The sequence below is a fragment of the Aspergillus glaucus genome (assembly GCF_001890805.1).
Source record: "Aspergillus glaucus CBS 516.65 unplaced genomic scaffold ASPGLscaffold_14, whole genome shotgun sequence".
In the NCBI taxonomy this organism is placed as follows: Eukaryota; Fungi; Ascomycota; class Eurotiomycetes; order Eurotiales; family Aspergillaceae; genus Aspergillus; species Aspergillus glaucus.
Window position 1 is genome coordinate 390042 of NW_019170466.1, and position 22329 is coordinate 412370.

General features: G+C 51.1%; 8 protein-coding genes across 8 annotated transcripts; 2 read left to right on the forward strand and 6 right to left on the reverse strand.

Moving 5' to 3' along the window:
* Positions 1-857: 857 nt before the first annotated feature.
* On the reverse strand, positions 858-2022 carry ASPGLDRAFT_48857 (carbon-nitrogen hydrolase family protein). The gene is made up of 2 exons (XM_022546992.1): positions 1892-2022; positions 858-1837 (listed from the first exon to the last, which is right to left on the reverse strand). The coding sequence occupies exons 1-2, from the start codon at positions 1944-1946 to the stop codon at positions 1011-1013; spliced, it is 882 nt and encodes a 293-aa protein (XP_022399454.1). The 5' UTR covers positions 1947-2022; the 3' UTR covers positions 858-1010.
* A 1287-nt stretch (positions 2023-3309) lies between these two features.
* On the forward strand, positions 3310-4706 carry ASPGLDRAFT_494653 (uncharacterized protein). The gene has a single exon (XM_022547113.1). The coding sequence runs from the start codon at positions 3559-3561 to the stop codon at positions 4609-4611; it is 1053 nt and encodes a 350-aa protein (XP_022399455.1). The 5' UTR covers positions 3310-3558; the 3' UTR covers positions 4612-4706.
* A 17-nt stretch (positions 4707-4723) lies between these two features.
* ASPGLDRAFT_67621 (oxidoreductase, short-chain dehydrogenase/reductase family) lies at positions 4724-7168 on the reverse strand (the record flags this gene model as incomplete). Its single annotated transcript, XM_022549159.1, has 3 exons — positions 4724-5682; positions 6206-6737; positions 6899-7168. 3 exons carry the CDS (start codon positions 7166-7168, stop codon positions 4724-4726), a joined length of 1761 nt encoding a protein of 586 aa, XP_022399456.1.
* A 228-nt stretch (positions 7169-7396) lies between these two features.
* On the reverse strand, positions 7397-7970 carry ASPGLDRAFT_494649 (uncharacterized protein). Its single transcript, XM_022547112.1, has one exon. The coding sequence runs from the start codon at positions 7821-7823 to the stop codon at positions 7485-7487; it is 339 nt and encodes a 112-aa protein (XP_022399457.1). The 5' UTR covers positions 7824-7970; the 3' UTR covers positions 7397-7484.
* Positions 7971-8117: 147 nt separating this feature from the next.
* On the reverse strand, positions 8118-9074 carry ASPGLDRAFT_67629 (urease accessory protein UreD; the record flags this gene model as incomplete). Its single annotated transcript, XM_022549161.1, has 1 exon — positions 8118-9074. The coding sequence occupies one exon, from the start codon at positions 9072-9074 to the stop codon at positions 8118-8120; it is 957 nt and encodes a 318-aa protein (XP_022399458.1).
* A 518-nt stretch (positions 9075-9592) lies between these two features.
* Positions 9593-12629, forward strand: ASPGLDRAFT_36875 (uncharacterized protein; the record flags this gene model as incomplete). The annotated part of the gene is made up of 10 exons (XM_022544748.1): positions 9593-9613; positions 9667-9753; positions 9807-9833; positions 9887-10264; positions 10323-11110; positions 11181-11396; positions 11454-12129; positions 12179-12238; positions 12302-12481; positions 12549-12629. The coding sequence occupies 10 exons, from the start codon at positions 9593-9595 to the stop codon at positions 12627-12629; spliced, it is 2514 nt and encodes an 837-aa protein (XP_022399459.1).
* Positions 12630-12744: 115 nt separating this feature from the next.
* Positions 12745-19648, reverse strand: atg2 (putative autophagy regulatory protein Atg2). The gene is made up of 3 exons (XM_022542306.1): positions 19401-19648; positions 13109-19345; positions 12745-13047 (listed from the first exon to the last, which is right to left on the reverse strand). Exons 1-3 carry the CDS (start codon positions 19560-19562, stop codon positions 13030-13032), a joined length of 6417 nt encoding a protein of 2138 aa, XP_022399460.1. The 5' UTR covers positions 19563-19648; the 3' UTR covers positions 12745-13029.
* A 566-nt stretch (positions 19649-20214) lies between these two features.
* On the reverse strand, positions 20215-22024 carry ASPGLDRAFT_129883 (putative CECR1 family adenosine deaminase; the record flags this gene model as incomplete). The annotated part of the gene is made up of 2 exons (XM_022540925.1): positions 20215-21827; positions 21910-22024. 2 exons carry the CDS (start codon positions 22022-22024, stop codon positions 20215-20217), a joined length of 1728 nt encoding a protein of 575 aa, XP_022399461.1.
* Between the last annotated feature and the right edge of the window lie 305 nt (positions 22025-22329).

Consider the following 22329-nt stretch of genomic DNA (forward strand, 5'->3'; position numbering starts at 1 on the left):
CAACCTGATTCTAGGCTTGTATTTCCGTCCGAGCTTCTCTGATATATAGTTCACTCAACTCATGCAGTATCTCGACTGTCCGCAGCCTATTGATGAGAAGTTGAATGGGCATCTCGCGCGTAGAGGCTGTTGGTACATTGTTTTTGTTTTCGTGGCTCAGTTTGTTCTGTTCGAAGCCTGTTGCTAAATGGACATTGACATCGCGGCATGATCGCTTGGTTGCTTCCAATATGGTTCCTACAGTGCAAGCTTCGCTGCCTTTATGGATGCCTTTGACGATCATATTCCGGTAATGAGATGTTTATCTCTGGCTTTTGAAGCTTAGCTTTTGTATTTAGGTTTTCTCAAAGTGAATTAACCAGCGATCACTCCAGGGGCGGGTTTCTTTGTACGATCGAGAGGTTGTTGAGCCACTTGAGCTACCTCGAGCGTACATCCTGTCTGTCTAGAGAACAGACGACTTTGCCTGTTCAATCAGATTACCTTAAGGAGAGCACTGGATCAGCCCCTCAAGTGCAAGCCTCTGGTGTGGGTATGGCTTGGGCCCAGGACACTGTAGGGTATCCAAGATCAGCCAACATGTCAGACAAATAAGAGACAACCTTGATACATGAGTGTCTAAAATGTCTTTTAGAGAATTATCAGAAGGCTAGAGCGCATTCGCAATGAATTGACGCTGTAGCACTGCTCAAAATTGAAAGTCATGACCGGATATATATTGAGCGAGTCAGGGTATGGGGGCATCGACAGTGAAAAATAAATCGACCACCAGTTACTGTAGACCTGATGCTCTATTCACTATTGCAGCAGATATATTCTCATACGATAAAAGGCATTCACTCCTGTTTGGTTGGAATCGATTTACTATCGCTTGGGTCAATGGGTACGGGGTACCGCTCAATCATACCGGCCAAGCATCATCGCCTAGCTGGAGTGTATTGATTGTAGAGAAGGTCATAAACATATGTTCGTGCATCATCCATATCAATTCAAATAGCTACAAACCCAACCTAAGCCTTCTCACCACTAACATCCGGATACAAGTCAAACCGCCGCTGCGTATAAATCGGAATCCCCTTCCTCGTCCCCTCCAACGTCTCATTATCCAAATCCGCATAAACAACACCCTCACTCTCCTCCGCCTCGCTGAGAACCTGCGCACTCGGGTTCGCAACCAAACTATGCCCGTACGCATGGTATGTAGAACTCATATCCCGTGCCGGACTGCACATTGCCACATACACCTGGTTATCGACCGCGCGCGCCCGCGCAAGCAGCGACCAGTGCAGGGGACCGGTAGTCAGGTTGAAGGCACCGGGGTAGACGAGCAGGAAGGCACCCTTGCGCGCAGCGATCATGGCTGCTTCGGGAAAGCGGATGTCGTAGCAGATAGACAGCCCGATCTTACCATACTCCGGCAGATCGATAACAGTCAACTGATTCCCTGGCGAAAGCACCTCACTCTCCTTGAACGTGATCTTGCCAGGGATATCGATATCAAACAGATGCGTCTTGCGATGCGTCCCGATCAACGACCCGCTCGGCGAGAACACAAGCGAGGTATTGTAGTATTTCTTCGTAGTCGCATCGAGTTCGGGGATACTCCCGCCCACAAGGTACGCTTTTGCTTCTGCGGCGATGGAGGAGAGCGAGTGGAAGGAGGGGGATTGTTCTTTTGTGGGCGGGGAGGGGAGGAGCGTTTCGGCGTATTTGGGGAAGTATGACGTGCCGTAGGGGGAGTTGAAACATTCAGGAAGGACGATTAGGGATGCGCCTGCTTTGGCGGCTTCGAGGGCTTTGGTGCGGGCGTTGGAGAGGTTGACTGTTTTGTCGGCGCCTGTGTAGTGCGGTATTAGTGGTGTTGCGAGGGATGAGTACAGAGAGAGATTACCTGAGGCCAGCTGCACGAGGGCGAGCTTCAACGGTTTCTTGAGTAAGGATGCCATGGTGTATGTCTATTCAAACATGTGTAGTCTGAAGAGAGAAGTGGGAGGGCAAGTCAGATTGTGATAGAGATGCGGGGAATATCTCGGAGATCGGCCGTTCTTGCCGGATACTGGGATACTGGCATAGGGCAGCACGCCATGATTGCTCAGAGATAGGCTAGATTATCTGTACTACGCTGAATATTGGATAACAAGAGATACAAATATTCCATTGGGATATGCATATCGTGTACAAGGCTGGCATGGCGTGGATAGATCCCACACCCGAACTCTAGATGCAGGGGGAAAAAAACAAAAAGAAAAAGAACTATCGAAACAAGATGTCTCGATTCTCCTCCATTCCAAACCATCCAAACCATCCAAACCAGACCTATATCAAGCCTACCAACGACCGCACAGCATACCCAAAAAAAAAGCAATATTAATAGCAACACCGATATCCCGGAAACCGTTCACCGTTCATTTCCGATCCCACGGAGAACTCCATAGAGATCGGCCCGGATTAGGGGGGCAGATCTAATATTCGAGCCAGAATCCAGCCAGAATCCAGCCAAGAATTACACGTCCAAAAGACACATGGACTATTCGGATGTCTCTGCCAATAAAGAATTCTGATCAAGACAGTCGGATTCATACCCCGTCCCTAGCGAACGAGAACAAAGAAAGATCTGCCGATTTTAAACCGGTCCCAACCGTTGAGTGTCTATCGTTCAGCCTTTTTCGGGGGGGGGTCTAATTTAGTGGACTCCATTGCTCCGGGTAAGTTTGTTCTATGCGTGTTCTATACAGGGCCCCCGGGTGATATCCGGGGGCTTGAACGGACATATCGCGGTGGCGAGAGTCGAGCCAGGTTTGAAAAAGGAATATACAACACGAATCATGTGCGAGTACTTGTGCATGCTTGCACATAGTAAAGGATAGATCAGAAACCACATGTCATGGATGTTTTACTTTGTGGTTTACTCCGTGTACGGAGAGTCAAGAGTATACTTGTACGGAGTAGAGCAGTAGTACATGTCAGTCTCACTCTGATTAGTGTGTACAATCATTAAAATGCTGTTTCTTAATTCCAGTCTCTATAATCGCAATTACCTTGACTTGTTTGACTCTATAGAGTACTCTGTACGGCACTCCTGACCCCCTGAGGGTGCACGGGGAACTAACTGGCTCTGCCGCAATGAAAGATACGTACGAAAAGAGAACATAAAGAGAGAATTGGACGGGAAAAGGAGACGAGTAGATCTCATATTATTGTAACAGTTTTTTATTCTTTTAATGTGGCATTCTCAACTCTGCCCAGTAAAAGACGATGTGATTCTCCACGTTCGTTTCCTTTGATTCTTGCCCCAGGGTTCACCCTCAACTCTCTTTTTTTTTTTTTTTTTTTTCGCCTCTGGTCGCTCGTTTTCGCCTTCAAAAGAATTTTGAATAAAAGAGAGGCAATTCTTTATTTTATTTACTTCACTCGTTTACTTTTACTACTGTGTGATTCCTCATGTCTGCCGGTTTCCTACTCCAGCCAAAATAACCTCGATTTTCCATTCGCAATAGTCCCCGGGACTTTATTTTCGACTTAATCTATCCAGTTCGAATTTGCAAAGGCACAGGCACAATGTTCAAAGACTTCACCTTTAATCCACGACCCCGCGTCGCCTTCGATGGCGATGATCGCCTCATGGTCGACAGCGACAGTTCGCTGGTCTCCCCACTATCCTCGCGTTGTCCATCGCCTGGTCCTTTTACCTCGCAGCCACAGGGCCAGCGATTTCCCCGATCAGTGCGACCATCTCTCCTCCGTTCCCGACAGCCCTCTCTCCCTCCGACCTCGGTCCCCGCCGACCACCAGCACGGCAGCTTATCCATCGAAACCCTCACCAAGAAACTCCACGAACATACCCTCCAACAGCAGAGCCAGCACCAACAGAACCAACAACAGCTGGATCCCAGGAATAACGCGCAAGAAGAATGTCTCTCACCACACTCCCTCCCCGAACTCGTCCCCGGCTCCGGACTACCAGGATACTTCCTCACGCCTCCAGACACAGATGTCGACCATGACGATGACTCTTCACTCCACGGCGACGCCGATAACGAGTCAACACTCACCTCGCCGACCGTCTCGCATATCCAAACACCCTTCCTAAGCCCGACATCCGTACCGCCCGAGTTCCTGCACACAGATAGCAACAACACGCACGAGGCGATCAACGTCCGCGCGCAGAGACAGCAGATCTCGCAGATTCAGTGCAGCGCGGCGGATATCGAGGCGATTCGTCGGGCGCTGATCTGCTGCGCGGAGGAAGATAGTCCCATGGACACGTTTGGTGAATATGATTGCCATCCTAGTTCTTTGCCGCCGAGGCGGTCTCCGCGTCGGAGAGCTGTTACTACGAATCGGAGTCGGTCCCGGCCTGTGGGGGCTAGTGGTTCGGGTTCGGGCTCTGGTTCGGGTGTAAGAGCGGGAGTAGGGGATTCGGAGCAGGGGTATCGAGGACGACGGAAGAGTAGCTCCGGGGCATTGCTGCCGAGTTTCTCATCGCGGATTGACAAGAACTACTACCCGCCGTCGTCGAGTCGGGAGATGCGCAAGAAGAGTGAGCAGGGACTTAGGAGGAAGAGTTTGGTTAGTGCTGCGTTGGCATCTATGGTGGAGAATTGTCTTTAATGCTGTATCTGGATTTGTATTTGTATTATAGTTCCCTTCTTGTATATAGTATGCTTGTACTCGACTTGACAAAGATACCCATCTACCTCACCACCACAGTTATACAAATAAATCACGCCTGATCCCCCTGCAACCCAACCAACCCCAGCGAAACCCCCCACAACCTCCCCTCCCCCATTTCATCAAAAGCATGCGCCTCAAACCCCGGATCAAAACTCCGATACCCCTCCTCCACCATCCCCCCAACCTTACAATCCTCCAAATACTCCCCGCCCACACCCTCATACTCCCGCCCAACAGCAGCAAGCACCGTCGTCGCAGCACCCTGCTCCACGCTCTTCAAATGCTGCTTCATCTCCGGCTGCCTCCATTCCTCCAGCACCGCTTCATCGATGTACTTCTGCAGGCCGGTGAAGACGTTACCAGGGTGTACGGAGAGGCCCTGCACGCCGCGGGACCCGAAGCGCCGCGATATCTCGTTCATCATGTAGATATTTGCTGTTTTTGACTGAGCGTATGCTAGTTTAGGGACTTCGGTGGGATCGAGGTCTGTGGATTGGAGGTTGAGGTCGTGGAATTGGATTCCGAGACGGCGGTGGGCAGACGACGTAACGCCGACGACGCGGACTGCTTCGCCGGCTTCATGGTCGATGGAGCGCAGCATTACAGGCAATAGTAACTGGAAGAGGAGAAAGTGGCCGAGATGGTTCGTCCCGAATTGCATTTCAAACCCATCTTCCGTCTTTTGTTCGCGGGGGGTTGCCATGACGGCCCCGTTGCATATCAGGACGTGCAGATAGCTAGCATGTTTCAAGAACTCATGCACTGCGTGTCTGATACTCGCGAAGCTGGAGAGGTCGAGATGGAGGAGACGGACGCGTGATCCGTCGAGGATATCTGATAGTGTGCGTCTGCCTTTTAGCATGTCGCGGACGCCGAGGAAGAGGGTTGCGCCTGTTTTGGCGAGGGAGCGGGCGGTTTCGGTGCCTAGGCCTGAGGAGCAGCCGGTTATGAGGATTGTTTTGTGGGGGAGGATGTTGTCGAGGGATTGGGTGGTTATTATGTCGCTGGCTGTTAGGGAGGGTTCGGTCATTTTGGTTTACTTTTGCTGTGGCTGGGACTTGGTGTCTTGTGGGATACTAAGTACAATGTAGATGGGAGTTTATGGAGGATAAGTCAAATGTACGTCAGAATGGCATAGTCCCTGGGTATCTAATAACTCCGTAGCAAAAACAAATCAAAAGTCAGTCTCATCGCCGGCCCATGCCATCTGTCTTTCGTCGCAGAAATGGTAAACGGATGACGGCTCGTAGTCGACTAAATGCGCCCCGTTTTGATTTCTCTGTCAGTGCAGGTATGTGATGCTGGATTACCGGGCGGGTTTGCTGATCCTGAGCCCTAAGCCCGGAGGTGGGTCCGTCGTCGTACATACTCAACGGCCATGGTTCCGGGTAGAAACGTTTCTGGAGCTGAGGTTTTTGCTCTGGCTTGTTGGGAGTTTGCCTGGGCGCATTCGAAGGAGCTTGCTCCAGCATGATGGAAGGAACTTCTTTCGGTGCGCTGGGGACTTGCACCGGTTCGTTGACGACAACACCATCCTCTTCGCATGGCCCTGGTTCACCCAGGACGCTGGATTCTGGTGTTTCGGAACGGGATCCATGAGTCGACGCACCATCTTCGTTGTTCTCCAAGCGCTCCGAGATTGACGGCATTGGTGTATGAGGTGGTTCGCCCACCAGATCTGAATGTACCTGCACCTCTTCATTGCCAGTATCGCCATTTGTTTCTGGCCCATTATAAGGCACATCCAATGGCGCAACCTCTCTTTCCGATTTCAAGACTTTCGTGCTGATGGTACTCGCAGATAAGAACGACTCCCGTTTATAATCCGACGAGGCGCACGAGAAGTCATCCATATCCACATCTTCGATATAAGAGACGATGCGGGCAAAGTTGAGCGATTCATGCGGGTTCAGTATCTCAAAGGACGTTCCCTGGTGCACCATTGTCGCCTTGGCCTGTATCAGGTCCGTGAGGACCGAATCTGATTGCGTCTTTGTATGGGTGCTGCGGAATGACGACTCTCGGGTAAGAGATGGTTTCCTTAATCGATCGTGAAATGTATTCTGATTCATCAGCATGCGCAAGAAAATAGAAAAAAAGGGAAGAGAAGCATACCAGTCGCTTTGAAACTCTTCTGCGAATTGGAAACTCCGAATGCGCCATTTGGTCACTAGATGCTCGTGGAACTATGTCCGTCAGTACAATTTCATGGTTGCGACGAGACGTCCCACTCACAAAGAAAACTATCCAAACCTTCCAGCTCCTGTTCACTGCGCTGCGATGCAATACTCAGCGAATATGACGGCGAGAGAGGCGGCGGACTTGACGTCGCTGACAGAGAAGGCGTCTGGTTGAGATTAGAAGCACCGTTGCTGTGCTGCAGCGCCTTCGCGCCATGGCCATCTGAACTGCAGCTCTCGTCATCCTGCCAGAGACACTGCCGGTATTGGTGTACCGAAAGCAATTCCGAGCAGTCCGGTTTCGATTCCTCCATGGCTGCGCTATAGGCTGTGCCTGCGCTTAGGGAATCCTTGTGCTGGTGAAGCTGAAACTGCAAAGAACCGGGATAATGGTCGAAGTCGACAACGCTGTACCGGAGTCCCAGAGGATGGGGATTGGATGGTCGAACTTCCATTGTGGCCAAAGAAAAAAGAGGAAAAAGAGTGGTTAAATTTTCCAGGGTTTTTTTCCGAGCAAAGACTGAGTCTGGTTCTATGAAATCACGACCAGGTGCAAGGCCGAATCAGGAACCTAGCACGAGCCAGCGGCTATTACAAACAGGCAGGGACCCAGGCAAACAGAGGATTTGATCAATAGACAGCGTTATATGAGTCCGTGTTATATAGGTCAAGGTAGCAAACGAATGAGGGCCAAGGAACGATAGTAGAAAGAGACGGAGACAAAGAGGGAAGAGTCGGATTATATGACAGAAAGCAAATGGATGCGCCTCGCTGAGAAGAGCAAAAATAAATAAAAAGAGACGCGACAGAAGGTAATTTGTAGAAAAGATCCAGAATTATACAAAGTACCGGTGTCGTCCAGCAGAGCCTCTTCCTTCCTTTTTGAGTCGGTCTTTTCCAACCACACTCTCTCCTAACTCTACTCTCTACTACTCTGTACTCCGTACTCCGTATACACACCCCCTTCATCTCATTTTCGTTTCTTTTTCCTTCGTGTTTTTTTCTTTTTCTCTCCGCTCGACGGATCTTTTTTTAAAATTTCCCACCGCCAGCCAACGTGGTCCAATGATGACTGCAGTTGCGGTGCTGTCCTGCCCCCGCCCCCCTCCGCGACAAACACACCAAGACGAATGACTGATCCATTATGAGACGATCTCAACGCCAGTCGATCTCGAAGTTCTGCAAGGAACATGTTTCAGGTCACCGCCGCGAAGGCAAAACACCGCTCATTTATGATCATGCTCTAAGTCTATGTACAGATTACTACTGTAAGCACAGTAGAGAATGCCTGCCAAACTCTCTTTCCACCGTTCCTTCTCGCTCTAACATGTCCCTCAGCCATTGCTTGGCCTCGTCAACATCTTTGGCCCCAAACTTAACGATGACACATCCCCGTATTGACGCTGCGGTCCAAGTCAGCCTTGGTGATGCTGTTGGTATTGTCGTTGTCGTTTTCGCTTTCATGGTTGACGGTGTTGTTGTGCTGGATACCCCTCGGACCCGCGGAAGACTGGTGAATTCCTTCAAAAAGAATTGCGCCAGCGGATGAAAAACCGGCCCCCGGAGGATCAGGGTGCCAAATATCCCCAAATCATCCATTTCATCGCGATAGCTGTGTTCCAATGGAGACATGCCATCTAGGATGACGTTATCCCGCAGCAAGAGCCTTTTCGGGGCTGCGTGGCCTGCGTTGGCAGGGAGAGTCCACACTTCATTGTGCCCTCTCCACTGGAAAAATTCCCATGCTTCTCCGCGTGCCGCCCTGCCTGCTGACAGCCAGTCTAAAAATGCCACGCTGGAGTGCTGCGGGTGTACATGAAACGCTTGGCTTTGCTTATACGAACTCCCCTTGTATGGCTGTACGGGGTCGGGCAGCAATAGCAGCGCTGCTCCCTCGTCTATCGTGGCGGTAAGATTCTGCTCCGTGCAGAAGTCTTTCGATGGTGTTTTGTAGATTTTCGTACTTCCCTGCGTCAGAAGTGCTAATCGTGCTTTGGGTCGGACCCTAACATGCATGTCAACATGATCCCCAGCCACAAGTCCTCCTCCATAGGAGGACATGAAAATAATGGCGGCGCGACTGCTTGTCCGGACTGGGTGTGAGATGAGCCGCAAGGGGTATGTGGAGGAAAGGGTTGCGATCGAGGAGGATCGCTGGAACGCCTCGATGTCTATCTCTCCGCCACCAACCGTGCGCTTGCGAGGGGGACTCGTTGTCATTGCGTTTCCATTGCCGTGTAGTGCCATGGGATGCCCATAATTATCTTATACTAAACCCCCATGAACTCAAAATCACCAAGAGAGTCCCCGTTCACAGCCAATTGGCTCCTCTGGTCCCTCTGAAATGGTGACATCAAGTATGCCGTTTCCGGTGGTCCCGCGTTGGCCGATGGCCGAAAGCTTCTTCTCCATATTTTCCATGAAGATGGCCGAGATGTGCGAAAATTCAAGAGCATTGACCCATTGAGCAGTGAGAGGTTTGTGACATACACTGTTCACGGCCCCTAGCATTGGTATGCTGCGATAGCCCTGTGGCCCACCTCCGGCGTTGCGGCACCGAACATCTTCCATAGTACGGAGTACTATCGGGCCACGAACTGCTCATATGCAAGATTTATTGAATAAAACCTTCCTTACTCTAATTCTGCTACCAGCCTTTCCCGCTCTTTATTTTTATTCTATTTTTTATTTTTATTTTTTTTTTTTGCCGGTAACTGGTGATCCAATCGTTGCCCAAGATGAACCTCGTTCCCCGAGAGGTACTGTCCACCGCATCGTCTACCAGAAGATCAATGGCTAACAGCTGAGCTAGTTGGACAAACTCATCATCGCGCAAACCGGTCTCCTAGCTCAACATCGCCTGGCGAGGGGTGTGAAATTGAATAATACCGAAGCTACAGTGCGATCTTCAACTGTCCAAGTTGATATAATCGATAGCTGACGTTATGATAGGCATTGTTGTCGCATGTCCTTCATGAGGTAAAATATGGATTTCCGCCAAATCAATTGATGCGCTAACCAATTGTTGTCAGCTAATCCGCGATGGAACCCGCACAGTGGCTCAGCTCATGTCTCTGGGAAAGCATATCCTAGGCCGCCGACATGTGCTTCCTTCTGTGGTCTCTCAGTTTCAAGTATTGCAGGTTGAGGGAACCTTTACCACTGGAACTCATTTGGTGACGGTAGACCAACCTATCAGTTCTGCAGATGGCAATATAGAGCTTGCCCTCTACGGCAGTTTCATTTCTCCTCCATCCGAATCCATATTCCCGGTATACGAAGATGCAGACTATGATCCGCACCTGGCGCCAGGTGCGATTGTCCCGGCTGACGTGGGCACGATTGAGCTCAATCCGGGGCGGAAGAGGACTAGAGTGCGCGTTACCAATAAAGGAGATAGACCTATCCAGGTGATTATCCGTGTCTTCACTATGTGCGGACAATCTTTTGACGATGCTGCCATTCTAGGTCGGATCGCATTTCCACTTCATCGAGACCAACCCTCAATTGGAGTTTGATCGCATCAAGTCATACGGTTACCACTTAGATATACCATCGGGAACCTCCGCACGATTCGAACCGGGCGAAACGAAGACGGTGACCCTGACTCAGATCAGTGGTCTTCAGACCATTAAGGGTGGAAGCAGTGTCGCAACGGGAACCATTGACATGTCGCATGTGAACGCGGTCCTGCGACGTCTCGAGGAAGAAGGTTTCCGGCACGTACCCGAGGATCCTCCATCAGACCACAGCGTTATCCGCCCGTACACAATGGACAGAATGTCATATGCTATGATGTATGGACCAACGGTTGGGGATAAAATCCGTCTTGGTACCACAGATTTGTGGGTGAGGGTGGAAAAGGACTACACCGCACATGGCGACGAGTGCACCTTTGGCGGTGGCAAGACTCTTCGGGATGGAATTGGTCAAGCTGCAGGTCGAGCAGACGATGAATGCGCGGATCTGATTATTGTCAACGCCCTGGTTATCGACTGGACTGGTATCTATAAGGCTGATATTGGTGTGAAGAACGGTTCGATCGTGGCTATTGGAAAGGCCGGAAATCCTGATACTATGGACGGTGTCAATTCGAACCTGATTGTTGGATCGAACACGGATATTATCGCTGCTGAAGGAAAGATTGTTACGGCTGGTGGTATTGATACACACGTTCACTTCATCTGTCCCCAGCAGGCCGATGAGTCTTTAGCCGCAGGAATAACTACCATGTTTGGTGGCGGAACGGGAGCAAGGTAAGTCCTTCAACGTCTTCTCAAGCTCAGCTCTAGCTCTCAGGCAATGATTGCTAACCTGTCTCTCCAGCACGGCCACTGTCGCGGCAAACTGCACTCCGAGTAAAACGTATATCCGTCAAATGATGCAGGCCCTGGATCATCTACCCGTCAACTACGGTGTAATTGGAAAAGGAAGTGACACTGGGAAGCCAGGCCTACAGGATCAGTGTAACGCAGGTGCTGCTGGTTTGAAGCTGCATGAAGACTGGGGTTGTACGCCATCAGCCATTGACACATGCATTAGGTGGGTCTTTCATTGCCATCCACTTGCATTATGCATTCTGTTAACGAGGTAATACAGCGTCTGCGAAGAATACGACATCCAATGCCAAATCCACACCGACTCCCTGAACGAATCCGGTTTCGTCGAACGTACCGCAGCAGCTTTCAAGGGCCGTACCGTCCACGCCTATCACATCGAAGGCGCTGGAGGCGGCCACGCCCCAGATATGATTACCCTCGTCCAACACACCAACATCCTCCCTAGCTCCACGAACCCAACCAAGCCCTACACCTGCAACACAGTCGACGAACACCTCGATATGGTCATGTCTTGCCACCACCTGTCCAAGAACATCCCCGAAGACATCGCCTTCGCAGACAGCCGTATCCGCGCAGAAACTATCGAAGCTGAAGACATGCTCCACGACACAGGCGCCATCAGTATGATGTCCTCTGATTCCCAGGCAATGGGTCGCTGCGGCGAGGTGATCCTCCGCACCTGGAACACAGCGCATAAGAATAAGGAGCAGAGAGGCCCTCTCCCTGAGGATGAGGATACTGGTGCTGATAACCACCGCATTAAGCGGTATGTCAGTAAATACACGATCAATCCTGCGTTGGCGCAGGGTATAGGTCATATGGTGGGGAGTGTGGAAGTGGGTAAGATGGCGGATTTGGCGATCTGGGAGCCGTCGAACTTTGGAACGAAGCCGTTCTTGGTGCTGAAGAAGGGATTCATTGCTTCGGCGCAGATGGTATGTTTCCTCCCTGTTAGCCGTGATGGTCGTCACTAACAATGTCTAGGGAGATCCAAATGCTTCGATTTCCACTGTCCAACCTATCATCACCAGAAAGATGTTCGCGGTGCGTACCACCCTCTTCCCATTACCATGGTCAAATCAATCCCACTAACGCTTCCAATAACAGCCCCTAAACCCAACTTCTAGCGTGCTCTTCGTCTCCAGGGCCAGCGTCGAATCCGGCGTCATCGACTCGTACGATCTGAAAAAGCAAATCGAGCCAGTCAAGAACTGCCGCACTGTCACGAAACATGATATGAAGTTTAATAATGCGACGCCGCATATGGAGGTTGACCCGGAGTTATTTGTGAGTTTCGCCCCCTCCCCAGGTTCTGCGACGTATGGGGATAAGGATGCTAACGGGTGGTTTGTAGACTGTCGTGGCAGATGGAAAACAGTGCAAGGCTGGAGAAGTTACAAGTGTACCATTGGGGCAGCAGTGTTTCCTTTTCTGATCTTATTTACCCTATATATTATTCAGTGTTTGGTTATGGGGGGAAAGGAGTATATGTAATTTTGATGATAGTTAATCATAATCACAAAAGTAATTTATTCATTCTTTAGTAAAGTGTTCATAGCAAGCAAACGAGTAAGTAATTCCAATAAACACCAATCTATGTCCTGAATAATTAGGAAATGCAATTGAAAAGACACAATCAATTAGCCAAATACAACAAGAAGACGCAGTCGTTCGTCAATCATTATCATCAATCTCATTCTTCGGTTTCGTGTAGAAATAGGGGTCGGAATATGGAAACATAACAAGTAGTAAAGCAGGGTATAATAAGCAAGCAAGTATGCTGTAGGAAAAACATGAACAAAATAATCCAGATAACTGATGTCGAAAGAGGGGTTTCAATGGCGTTTGTATTTCTGTCCACATGTTAGCTCAAAACGTACCAGAAAGAGGATATTGAGAAATGGAAAAACTTACATCCTCCATCCTCCTCCGATTCGCCGGATCCAGCGTATTCCCGGCCCCCAACAACGTCTGCCCAACAGCCTTGGATACCCCAATAGCCGGTCTAAGCACAACAGTCGGCGCGCGCTTCCACACAGCTCTCGCAGCAGCCTTGGCACTCCCACTTTCAACGACTTCGCCTGGCACAGCGACGATGGCGTCTCTAGCGAGTAAGAGGTCGCGTTCTAAACCGGTGAAAGCGCCGCGGAGGCCGTGCACGACACCCACGGGTTGGTCTGCGTATAACGAGATTTTCTTGGCTTCTTCTTCGTCGAGGAGATCTTCGTCTGTTACTCCTGCTGCTGTAGAGGGGATTGGTTGTTGGGCGGCAGCGTTTTGAGCGGAGAGGAGGTCTTCTGCGCCTTGGAGGACGGTTTGTGTGCCGATAGCGAGTTTGGCACCGAGTCTGACGAGTTCGTTGGAGGTTGTCTTTGCGAAGGAGATGGCGCCGCGTTGGATGCTGCGGACGATGCGGCCGTCTTTCTGGTATTCGCGCATAGGCACCACGACGAGGTCTTTCATGCCGCCGCCAACGTTAACGAGGGAGCGGATGGGGGCGAGACCTGCAAGGACGCCGGGGAGTTGGTTACTCTTGACGTCTGGCATCCAGATGTCGTTGAGGGTTTGGCCTAGTTTGTCGAAGCCGGAAATACCGTAGATAATTACATGGCGGAGGACCATGTCTGCGCCGTCTAGGACGAAGAAGTTCATAAACTCGGTTGTGCGACCGGACCGGAGACCAGCATAGTCAACGCGCTTAGGTTTGAAATCGAGTTTAACTGGCACGGAATTGACCTCTGCCCGCTGCAAGAACGGAACCTCGCCTGGAGCAGGCGGCGTGCTAACGGCAGACTCATCCCTGAACTCGAAGAACCGACACAGGAAGTCCAAAGCATCTTGATCGACGTGCAGCCGAACAGGGAGAATAGTAGCCTTCAGGACAATTTCCGACGCAGCAAGCTCGGGAACTGGCTTGACAGTCAAGATTTCCAGGTGGATCATGCTCGTTCCGCTTTCCTTCTCGCCAGCTTCGTGCATATACGTAGCGAACTTCTTCCATGTCGACGTGGGCACGTGGTCGAAGATAGTTAGATCATTGACACGCACGTCCAACGAGCTTTGCGTCTCGTCTGAATCAGGCGGGAAGACAACAAGGTCTGCGCAAATACCCTTCAATTCAAACGTCATCTTATGGTACTTGCTCCGAGACAGACGCAGCTTTTTCCCTCGTATCGACGGCGATTGACCCTGTCGCGCTGTTGCCCCAGTCACAGTAGTCGTAGTCGCATAGCTACCCGTTTCGCTGACGAGATCATCGATATTCCGATTAATATCGCCACGAATATCTCGCGGATCCTTGTTCGCGGGAATGCCAATGTATATTGAGTTGAAGAGGCAGTCACCAATCACCGATTCCTCCTCTTCTTCGAGTCCAGGGGACGCTCGGCTGCCACCAGTCCTAGAACGTCTTTCAGACGCTCTCTTCTCCACATCCTTGACAGCCTTGGAAATCGTATCCCGCGTCCGCTGCCAATCGTATCCATCGAACAAGTTCCAGATGACATGGGCGTCCCGGACCCTAACTCGCAGAGGACTCCTCTGAAGCTTCGAGTCATTTGAAAGCCCATACGTGTTCTGCGTCGAATCCCACCGATGTGCCGTACCACCAACCGCGGACTGTTTGGCGAAATGGTCGCTCTGGAAATCAAGCTCAGAAAAGCTGGACGAAACCTCGTATTGTGAATGGAAACTATCGAGAAGATCTTCGGAATCGGAAGCGCCCGTTGGCGAGCCCGTCATGCCGGCGAACTCATCGGTATCAGAGCCAGGCTTGGCTGGATAGAAGTCGCTCACGTATTCGAGCTCGTCCTCTATTTTCTCCCTTCCATCATCCTCTCCAATAGGAACAGGATCATGAACACCCTCCGGCCGAGCAGTTACCGGATCAGTCTCAAAAGCATCCCCTGAGAACGACGCCAACATGTCCTGGATTGGCATGACTTCCGTCCGGTATTTGACGGCTTCAGTCTGAGGAATCGGTGGCTGAAGACCATTCGCGATGCTTATCAAGGTCTGCGTCGAATCGGCACATGTTTCGAGGATCAACAGGTCATCTCTGAGCTCCACATCAATTGACTTCGTCCCGTCACCTGAAGTCAGTAACTTCACGGTAGCTGTCGCTGACGAAATCGACGACACAGGAACATATCCCAAGTCGATCAAGGACTGAACTTGGCTGCTCTGTGGAACGGTAGATCTAGCCCGGGATACGTTATCGGTATAACCCACATTCTGCACGTCGTCGATGACCATAATTGACGCTTTTCGGAGGTCTAATGCCGCCTCAGAGGACTCAGGATCATGAATGGTACCGGAGAACTTGGCGTTCGTGAGCACAACCAAGCCCCTGGCTGGCGTGTTGCGAGGATTGAGGCCAATAACGCAGTCTCGCAAATCCAGCGCCAACCTGATAGGCTTAGCAGGCTCTTTTAGACTGCCAGGCCCTACAGGAGACTTCTCAGGCGCGTGACGAGACTCCTGTACCTCTGCAAGATTGGCCAGTGAGTTCGCCATATTACTAGCAACATCACCCCGCGACATGTCCTCGCTAAACCCAAGGAACGCCATCACTGACGGAATCGTATACTCCGCCCGTAGGTTATGCAGCTTGATCTTGACAGCAGGTTCCATCTCATCGGCAATGAAACGAGCCATCAGAACGGGGAGTGGTGTGTGATCCTGGCTCTGCTCCCTGCTCAATATCAATGCTTCACCAAGGAGCTCCTCCTCGCCATTTCTGACGACTGCTATCGTTCCAACTTGAGCAGCAATCAAAGAGGGAATGCTAATATAAGCAGCCTCGGCGTTGCGGAGGTGAGCGGAGATACCCCCGACTTGACCGCCAATGTGTACCTGACTTTCGGCTTCCTTAATCAGAGCAAGGATAAGAAGCCCGGGGCGGTCATCCTCGGGAAGATACTTGGCCATACTCGAGAACCTGTCCAGCTCATTGCCGAGTTGGGAAATTGGTTCGAGGTCATTGATCCGAGAAATGACGGCCTTCATCCCGGCAACCGTCACGCGAAGAACAGAGCCTTGTCGCCGTTGTCGGAAAAGCGTTTCCAGCATGATATCGTCATCCTCATCGTACTTATCTTTGGACGGCGTAATCAGCGCCAGCAAGCGGTCCAAATCGACTTCCTTCGGAGTGAACAGGTATTCAACTCTGATACTGGTCAAGCTGACCTTCGCAGGTGCATCCTGGGAGCCATTAATGAGGAATGGCCCGCTCAGTTTTGCCTTGTCGACTTGGACTCCGATGCCTTCAGACCTGCTGACCATCTTGAGAGCCGTTGATCTCAATTTAAGGCAATGGGTTTCTCCAACAACGTCTAGCACAACACCACCCACGCGAGCATTTACCTTCCAAAGCGTAGAATCATCTGGCTGCACACTGGCAGGCGGAGGCGCCGTCTCGAAATGCACTCCACGGGGCCGTTTTGGTGGTGGCGCTTCTTGCTTGGCACCCTTCACGGTTGACACAGATGAGATAGAGCTTCCTAATTCCAGAATGGTGCTCAAACCACCCAAGAAACCAAAAACTTCCTCAAGATGTTGAATGTTGAAATTAATCAGCAGCGGAAGTGTGGTCAGATTGACTCTTCCAGAATCAGGAGATCTGCTCAGGGAAAGAGAGATGTCACCATGCGTGGGCGCCATGATATCCCGTGTAGATTCTCGCATCTTCAAGCTCTCATCGAACGATAGCAGATTATCAGAAGCAAATCCTAGCGTGAACTTGGAAATATCGAGATGCAAATTTGTGGTTTCCTTCTCCGTAGCGAAGCGGGCCTGTAGGCCAGATGCTGCAGCTTGCAGGACGATATCTTCGATAGACGAACCGAACGACTGCGATGAGTTCAATCCAGTGCCGTCAGCAGGATAGGCGTGTCCATGCAAATGCTCGACGAACTTGATAGACAGCTTCTTGAGAGAGAGGCTGATCGCTTGTCTACCCTGCGGCTTCTCTGGTTGACGGCCTTTCTTAGGAGGTTGAGGTTGTTCCTCGCTACTGCCAAAGGCCTGGGCAATTCTCTGGCCCATCTTGGTGAGAAGCCAGCCGGTAGCAATGTCGAATTGCAAGTCCACGGAAAACACCTCGACCGCAATTGTTTTATGCTCATCGTGCACGTCGGCGCGCGACTCCTTTGAGCGGTGCGAAGTGCCTGGACGAAGTCGCGTAGAGTCATACATCCTTGAAGTAAGAAGGTCATCTTCAATTCTAGACTCCCGCAAGTCGGCCGTGGATTCTTCCAAGTCCTCGTGGGATCCTCTGCGTGACTCTGCTGACGTGCCTTCTCCACCCTCGTTGCTTTGTTCGACAGGCGGAATCCAGATCAACACCTTATCCACGCTGAAAAACCTCTTCGCCACACCAGTGACCTTATTCAACTCAGGAGTCGATTGGCCGAGATCCTTTTCAGTCGTTTCAGACTGCGCTTCAGAATTATCTTCGGTTCCTTGTTTCTGGGCATGTGCGAACGGTCCCGGTTGACCACTAAGCTTTGGCGTGGATACTGATTCCTCCTGTTCCTCGTGGTGGCTGGCTGTCTCTTGAGCAGGGCTAGGTCTCAAAACGGTCGATTCTGAATCCCAAGCCCCAGGCATGGCAAGCATGAAGCTCCTCGAGCCTGATCCTTGGCTGATAGCGCTCATGTACATGCTCTGCGCCTCCTCATGGCTGAAGAGCTTGGACTCTGAGAGGTCTCCATTGGATGAACCGGAATTTGCGCTTCCAGCTTCGGAAGGGGGTGACGAAGTATGAGATGGAGGCTGCTCCTCCGGGCCTCTTTCAGTGAGCGAAGAATCCAAGAGATGAGGAAGCTCAGAGAATCCCGTGCGGTGTACTGCACTCTCAGTGATCCCGAGACCAGCCTGGCTGTCATGCACAGAGCCTTGAGTATCAAATACTCGTTCTTGACTCGCTGACATTCCTGTTGCGATTCCCGTTTCCCCTACAACACCCTCCCGCGGCATGCTTTCAGAGAAATGCAGCTGCGGACTTGGAGGACGCGAAGTAGTCTCACTGTCTGCAATGCGTTGCTCTCCTCCCACCCATGGGCGTGATGCGCCTTCAATATCGTCGTCGTCGTATTGAGTATCAATAACCGAATCAAGATAATCCGGATTATCCAATATCCCATCATCCGCAAGGTTCTGCGAGTCTTGAAGATAGCCGTCACTCCTGGTATCACCCTCCGAATCTGCATCCGAAAATCGACCATCAAAGGTATATGCGGATGTTTCCATCTGCGGTGCAGTCGGTCTTGGTGTCCCTGGCTTCCCCGGCTCTTCCTCCTGCGGCTCATTAGGTATTCCGAAAATAGTCGACCGCGTCATGGCCAGGTTTGAATTACCCGACGACTTAGAAAGCGGAGGAGACGGAGCCCTGTTGGGAAACTGGCTCGATTTTGACTGCATCATGTCATCCGGGGAAGGGGGGGCGGCGAATCGAGAATAGTTCGAGAAAACGACGGGGTCTGAGACTAAGGCCATGTTGATATCGGATACCGAAACCAGTCTCTTTCCTTCCGTTCGAGCATGGGAGGCATCCTCTGAGAAAGTCGTCGAAACTCCATCCACCTTGACCTCCCGCACACTCAACACGGCAGTCACCAAATCCGGCTCCTCCTCTGGCTGTCTTTTGGCCGGCCCCTCCTGCTTCAGCTCCATATCAACCCGTATAGCGATATCATTCACCCTGACCTGCAGCCGGTCCGCAATCCCCCTCAAGAAATCAGCCACAAAACTAGGCAAAGACAGACTCTCATTCCCCAATCCCAGCTCCTCTTCATCATCACTCAGCGATGTCGACGACCGCTGCTGGAGCACCTGAGACCGCGACGAGATAGCCGCCTGTAGCTCATCCTTCTCCTCCTTAGGCTCCGCCTCCAAGAACGATTGTGCGAGATCGGTCGGTGTGGGGAGAATTTGGTCATCGGTAGCATCCTGGGCGGTCGTCGAGGGTTTCGGATCGTGATCTGCCGGTCCTGTTTCCTCCGACGATATTCTCAAGTGTACTTCGATCCCGCTAGCTTCGCAAACGATGCCGCTGCTGTAGATATCGGCGGGAACGGTGATTTTGAGGAACCGGACGCGAGCGCTGAGCAACTCACTCGAGGGGGGCAGGTGTAAAAAACTAGCTAGTTTCTACAGCCATATTAGCACCATCATCACGTCTCCTAGTACTCTAGAAAAAGGTTACCTCTAATCTCAATCCAATATCCCGTAGTTCCACCGTACTCCTCTGTCCCCAGCGGATGCCCAGACTATCCAAGTCCAAGGCCTCGGTATCGACCAGCTCCAGCCTCGAAAGAGCATATCGGAGCAACCGCTTCTGGAAAAACGAAGGCAAAAAGGAAGCCATCTTGGGCGACGAACAGAGCCGACCGGGGGCTCATTTAGACTGTCACCGGGGAAGGAACATAATACTATTCAAAAAAAAAAAACAGCGATATATAAACAAAGGAGCGTAGTGTCTCCTTTCTTTCTTGCGTATGTATGTCCCGTAGGAGCAGCGTCTTTTTTTGTTTGGGGGATGAATGAAAAGAAGAAAAAAGGAAAGAGAGGGTTGTTTCTTTTCCCCCAGAGATGGAGGAGAGGAGATGACGTTCCGAATGGCGATCAACCGCCGCCGACAGAGGAGAGGGTCAGGCGGGAGGGTCAAATCACACCCCGACAACTCACACACGCCGAAGTCGGTAACTTGGCCAGGGAAGGGGATGGATGTGTTTTCCTGTGGTCAACTGGTATGAGTTGTTTATTCTTTAGTGTCCTGAAAATGCCCCGAAAACAGGTGCTGTGATGTAGTCGATTACACTGTTATGTGTGCCTAGGCACGACTTTGGATATGCTACTGCAACGCTCTTACAGGGGTAATTGACATTGCATAAACTTCGGATTAACTAGTTATTCTGGGAATACTGTTTATGGAGTACGATCATGTCAGAGTCCCAGTATCTCACGCCAGACAAAGAATAACAGTATGGCACCACTCCGCTCGGGATATATACCCAAAATCAATCATCAATATCCTCCTCAGCAAACTCCAGGATAATCCACTCGCAAAACTTCTCAAAGTCTCTATACCATTCCTGCAAACGAGCGGCCTTGGTCCCGTCGCCCAGCATACCATCACGAATGTCCGCTAACCACTCGGGTGTCGTCTGGTCTTCGTAACAACTCCATCGGATTGAGTTTTCCACCATTGTTGCCAACCCCGTGAGACCCATGTTGTCCAGCCCTTGTAGAGCTTGCCAGAAGTCGTGTGTCAACCCGTTCCGGCCGTGACCCAGGATTGCAGGGTCGTCGTTGCAGAGCGCGACCGAGACGCCGCGAGACAACAGAGCAGGAAGGGGGTGGGTTTGGATTGTGGGAGTGAGCCGAAGGATTTCGTTGCTGATGGGGCAGCATTCGACGAGAATGCGTTTTTCCTTGATCAAGTCAACAAGTAAGGGGTGCTTGAATAGCGAGAATCCATGTCCAATCCTTCGGGTACCCAGCAGGACAGCGTCAAAGAGGTTGTTGTCGGTACTATCACCGTCACCCAAGCATTCTCCTGCATGGAAGAAGAAGGGCAATTCTACCCCTTCTTCCACACACTGTTTCCGGAACCAGAACAGGATCGGGACGAGGTCGACCAGCGTTCGTCCTTGATCCTCCTGTCCAACCACATCGAACCCGCCAATAAGGTCTGGAAAGGTCTGTTTGGTCTCGATACATTGTTTCATGCTGTCCGTAATCTCCTTGTTGGATAGCGTGCGAAGAGTAGTCCATATAATCCGGGCCCCGTAGAAATTATTGCCCTCTTCGGTGGATTTGAATTTCTCGACTTCATCGTTGAACACACGACACCATTCGATGTAGTCCGGCTCGGGCGTCTCGCCTCCTTCGCGTCTATACTCGAAGACAAATGCAGCTCGGAAATCCACATACCGGATGCCATCGGCTGCAAGCTGTCCTAGCAAGCGACGGAGACCCGCACGGAAAATGGGTTCGTACTGGAGGATCGAGTTGATAATGGGAAAGGTGCGACGGAAGATAGCCCAGATAGCATCAACTCCGTGGTAGTGATAGAACGAATGCTCCGGCGTCAAAACACATCGACTCCTCAACCAGGTCCGAAAGCCCGCTTCTCCCCCATTCGGAAACGACGCAGCAGCCGTGCGAATATCAATCAACGAAGAAGGTTTGTAATTCTCAGACCAGACCGGTTCTTCACCAGCCCCCGTCGGCGACGACGCATACCGGAAGTAAAACGGTGCTTCATCGAAATCCCCCTGCGACCGTAATGACTGAGGAGCCCAAATATGAATCCCTGGCGTAGAAAAGGCCTGATCGATCAAGAAATCTGTATCGAACATAGCATCGAGATGGGCATGAAGCAACGAGCCCTTGGGCATGCGCTGGACGATCTTCCAGAGCTTGGTCTTTTCCATCCGATTTCTGGCCAGATGGAACATAACTCCTGGGTATAGGATCTCATCTGCTTGATGAGTGGTCTCGTTGTTGTCGTCTTTGGGATAATCGAGTTCCTTGGACCAGACCTGTCTTCGCTCGCGGGTACGGATCTTGGAGACGATTCGACATGCTCTGTCTGCGACGGGGGATAGGGATTTTCGGAGATTGGCATCTATACCGGATGAGAATGATTAGCTTAACCATCTTCTGAGATGTGAAGTCGAAGGAGGGGTGGTTTTGGTGATGTTGCTGACCATGACGTTGTTTCTGTTCCTGAGCGATCAAAGAGTTGCGACCATTCAAATACTTCTGGATAAAGGGATCCTCGACCTGAGGAATACCCTCTTCCAACTCCCAGTCTGCGTCCATAGCGGTGATAATATTGTACTTGTAGTGCAAGTGACCGATGGATCACATTGCTTTTTGCTAATCTTCTTGCTGGGCCGGATTAAGGTTAAAGGAAGCTGGAGAAGACCCGCCGGATGGAGGAGGGGCAAAAGTAAGCTTGATCACGTTTATCTGCAGAACACATGTGCAGACCAGAAATACTAGAAGCGAGCATCATTGCATACCAGAGTACTCATTACTCTACTAGTATTCAGTTGGACATGATTGAAAACGGTCATATGGCATAGCAATGATGAGCACGTGCCCATCGATCTGCTTGCAACGAA

Bases quoted from the DNA above. Each gene is read 5' to 3' on its own strand.
- ASPGLDRAFT_494653 (XM_022547113.1), top strand. From the start codon at position 3,559: ATGTTCAAAGACTTCACCTTTAATCCACGACCCCGCGTCGCCTTCGAT.
- atg2 (XM_022542306.1), bottom strand. From the start codon at position 19,562: ATGGCTTCCTTTTTGCCTTCGTTTTTCCAGAAGCGGTTGCTCCGATAT. The intron at 19,346-19,400 runs GTAACCTTTTTC...ATATGGCTGTAG, and splicing joins ATATTGGATTGAGATTAGAG to AAACTAGCTAGTTTTTTACA.
- ASPGLDRAFT_494649 (XM_022547112.1), bottom strand. From the start codon at position 7,823: ATGAAGGGGGTGTGTATACGGAGTACGGAGTACAGAGTAGTAGAGAGT.
- ASPGLDRAFT_48857 (XM_022546992.1), bottom strand. From the start codon at position 1,946: ATGGCATCCTTACTCAAGAAACCGTTGAAGCTCGCCCTCGTGCAGCTG. The intron at 1,838-1,891 runs GTAATCTCTCTC...CGCACTACACAG, and splicing joins CCTCGTGCAGCTGGCCTCAG to GCGCCGACAAAACAGTCAAC.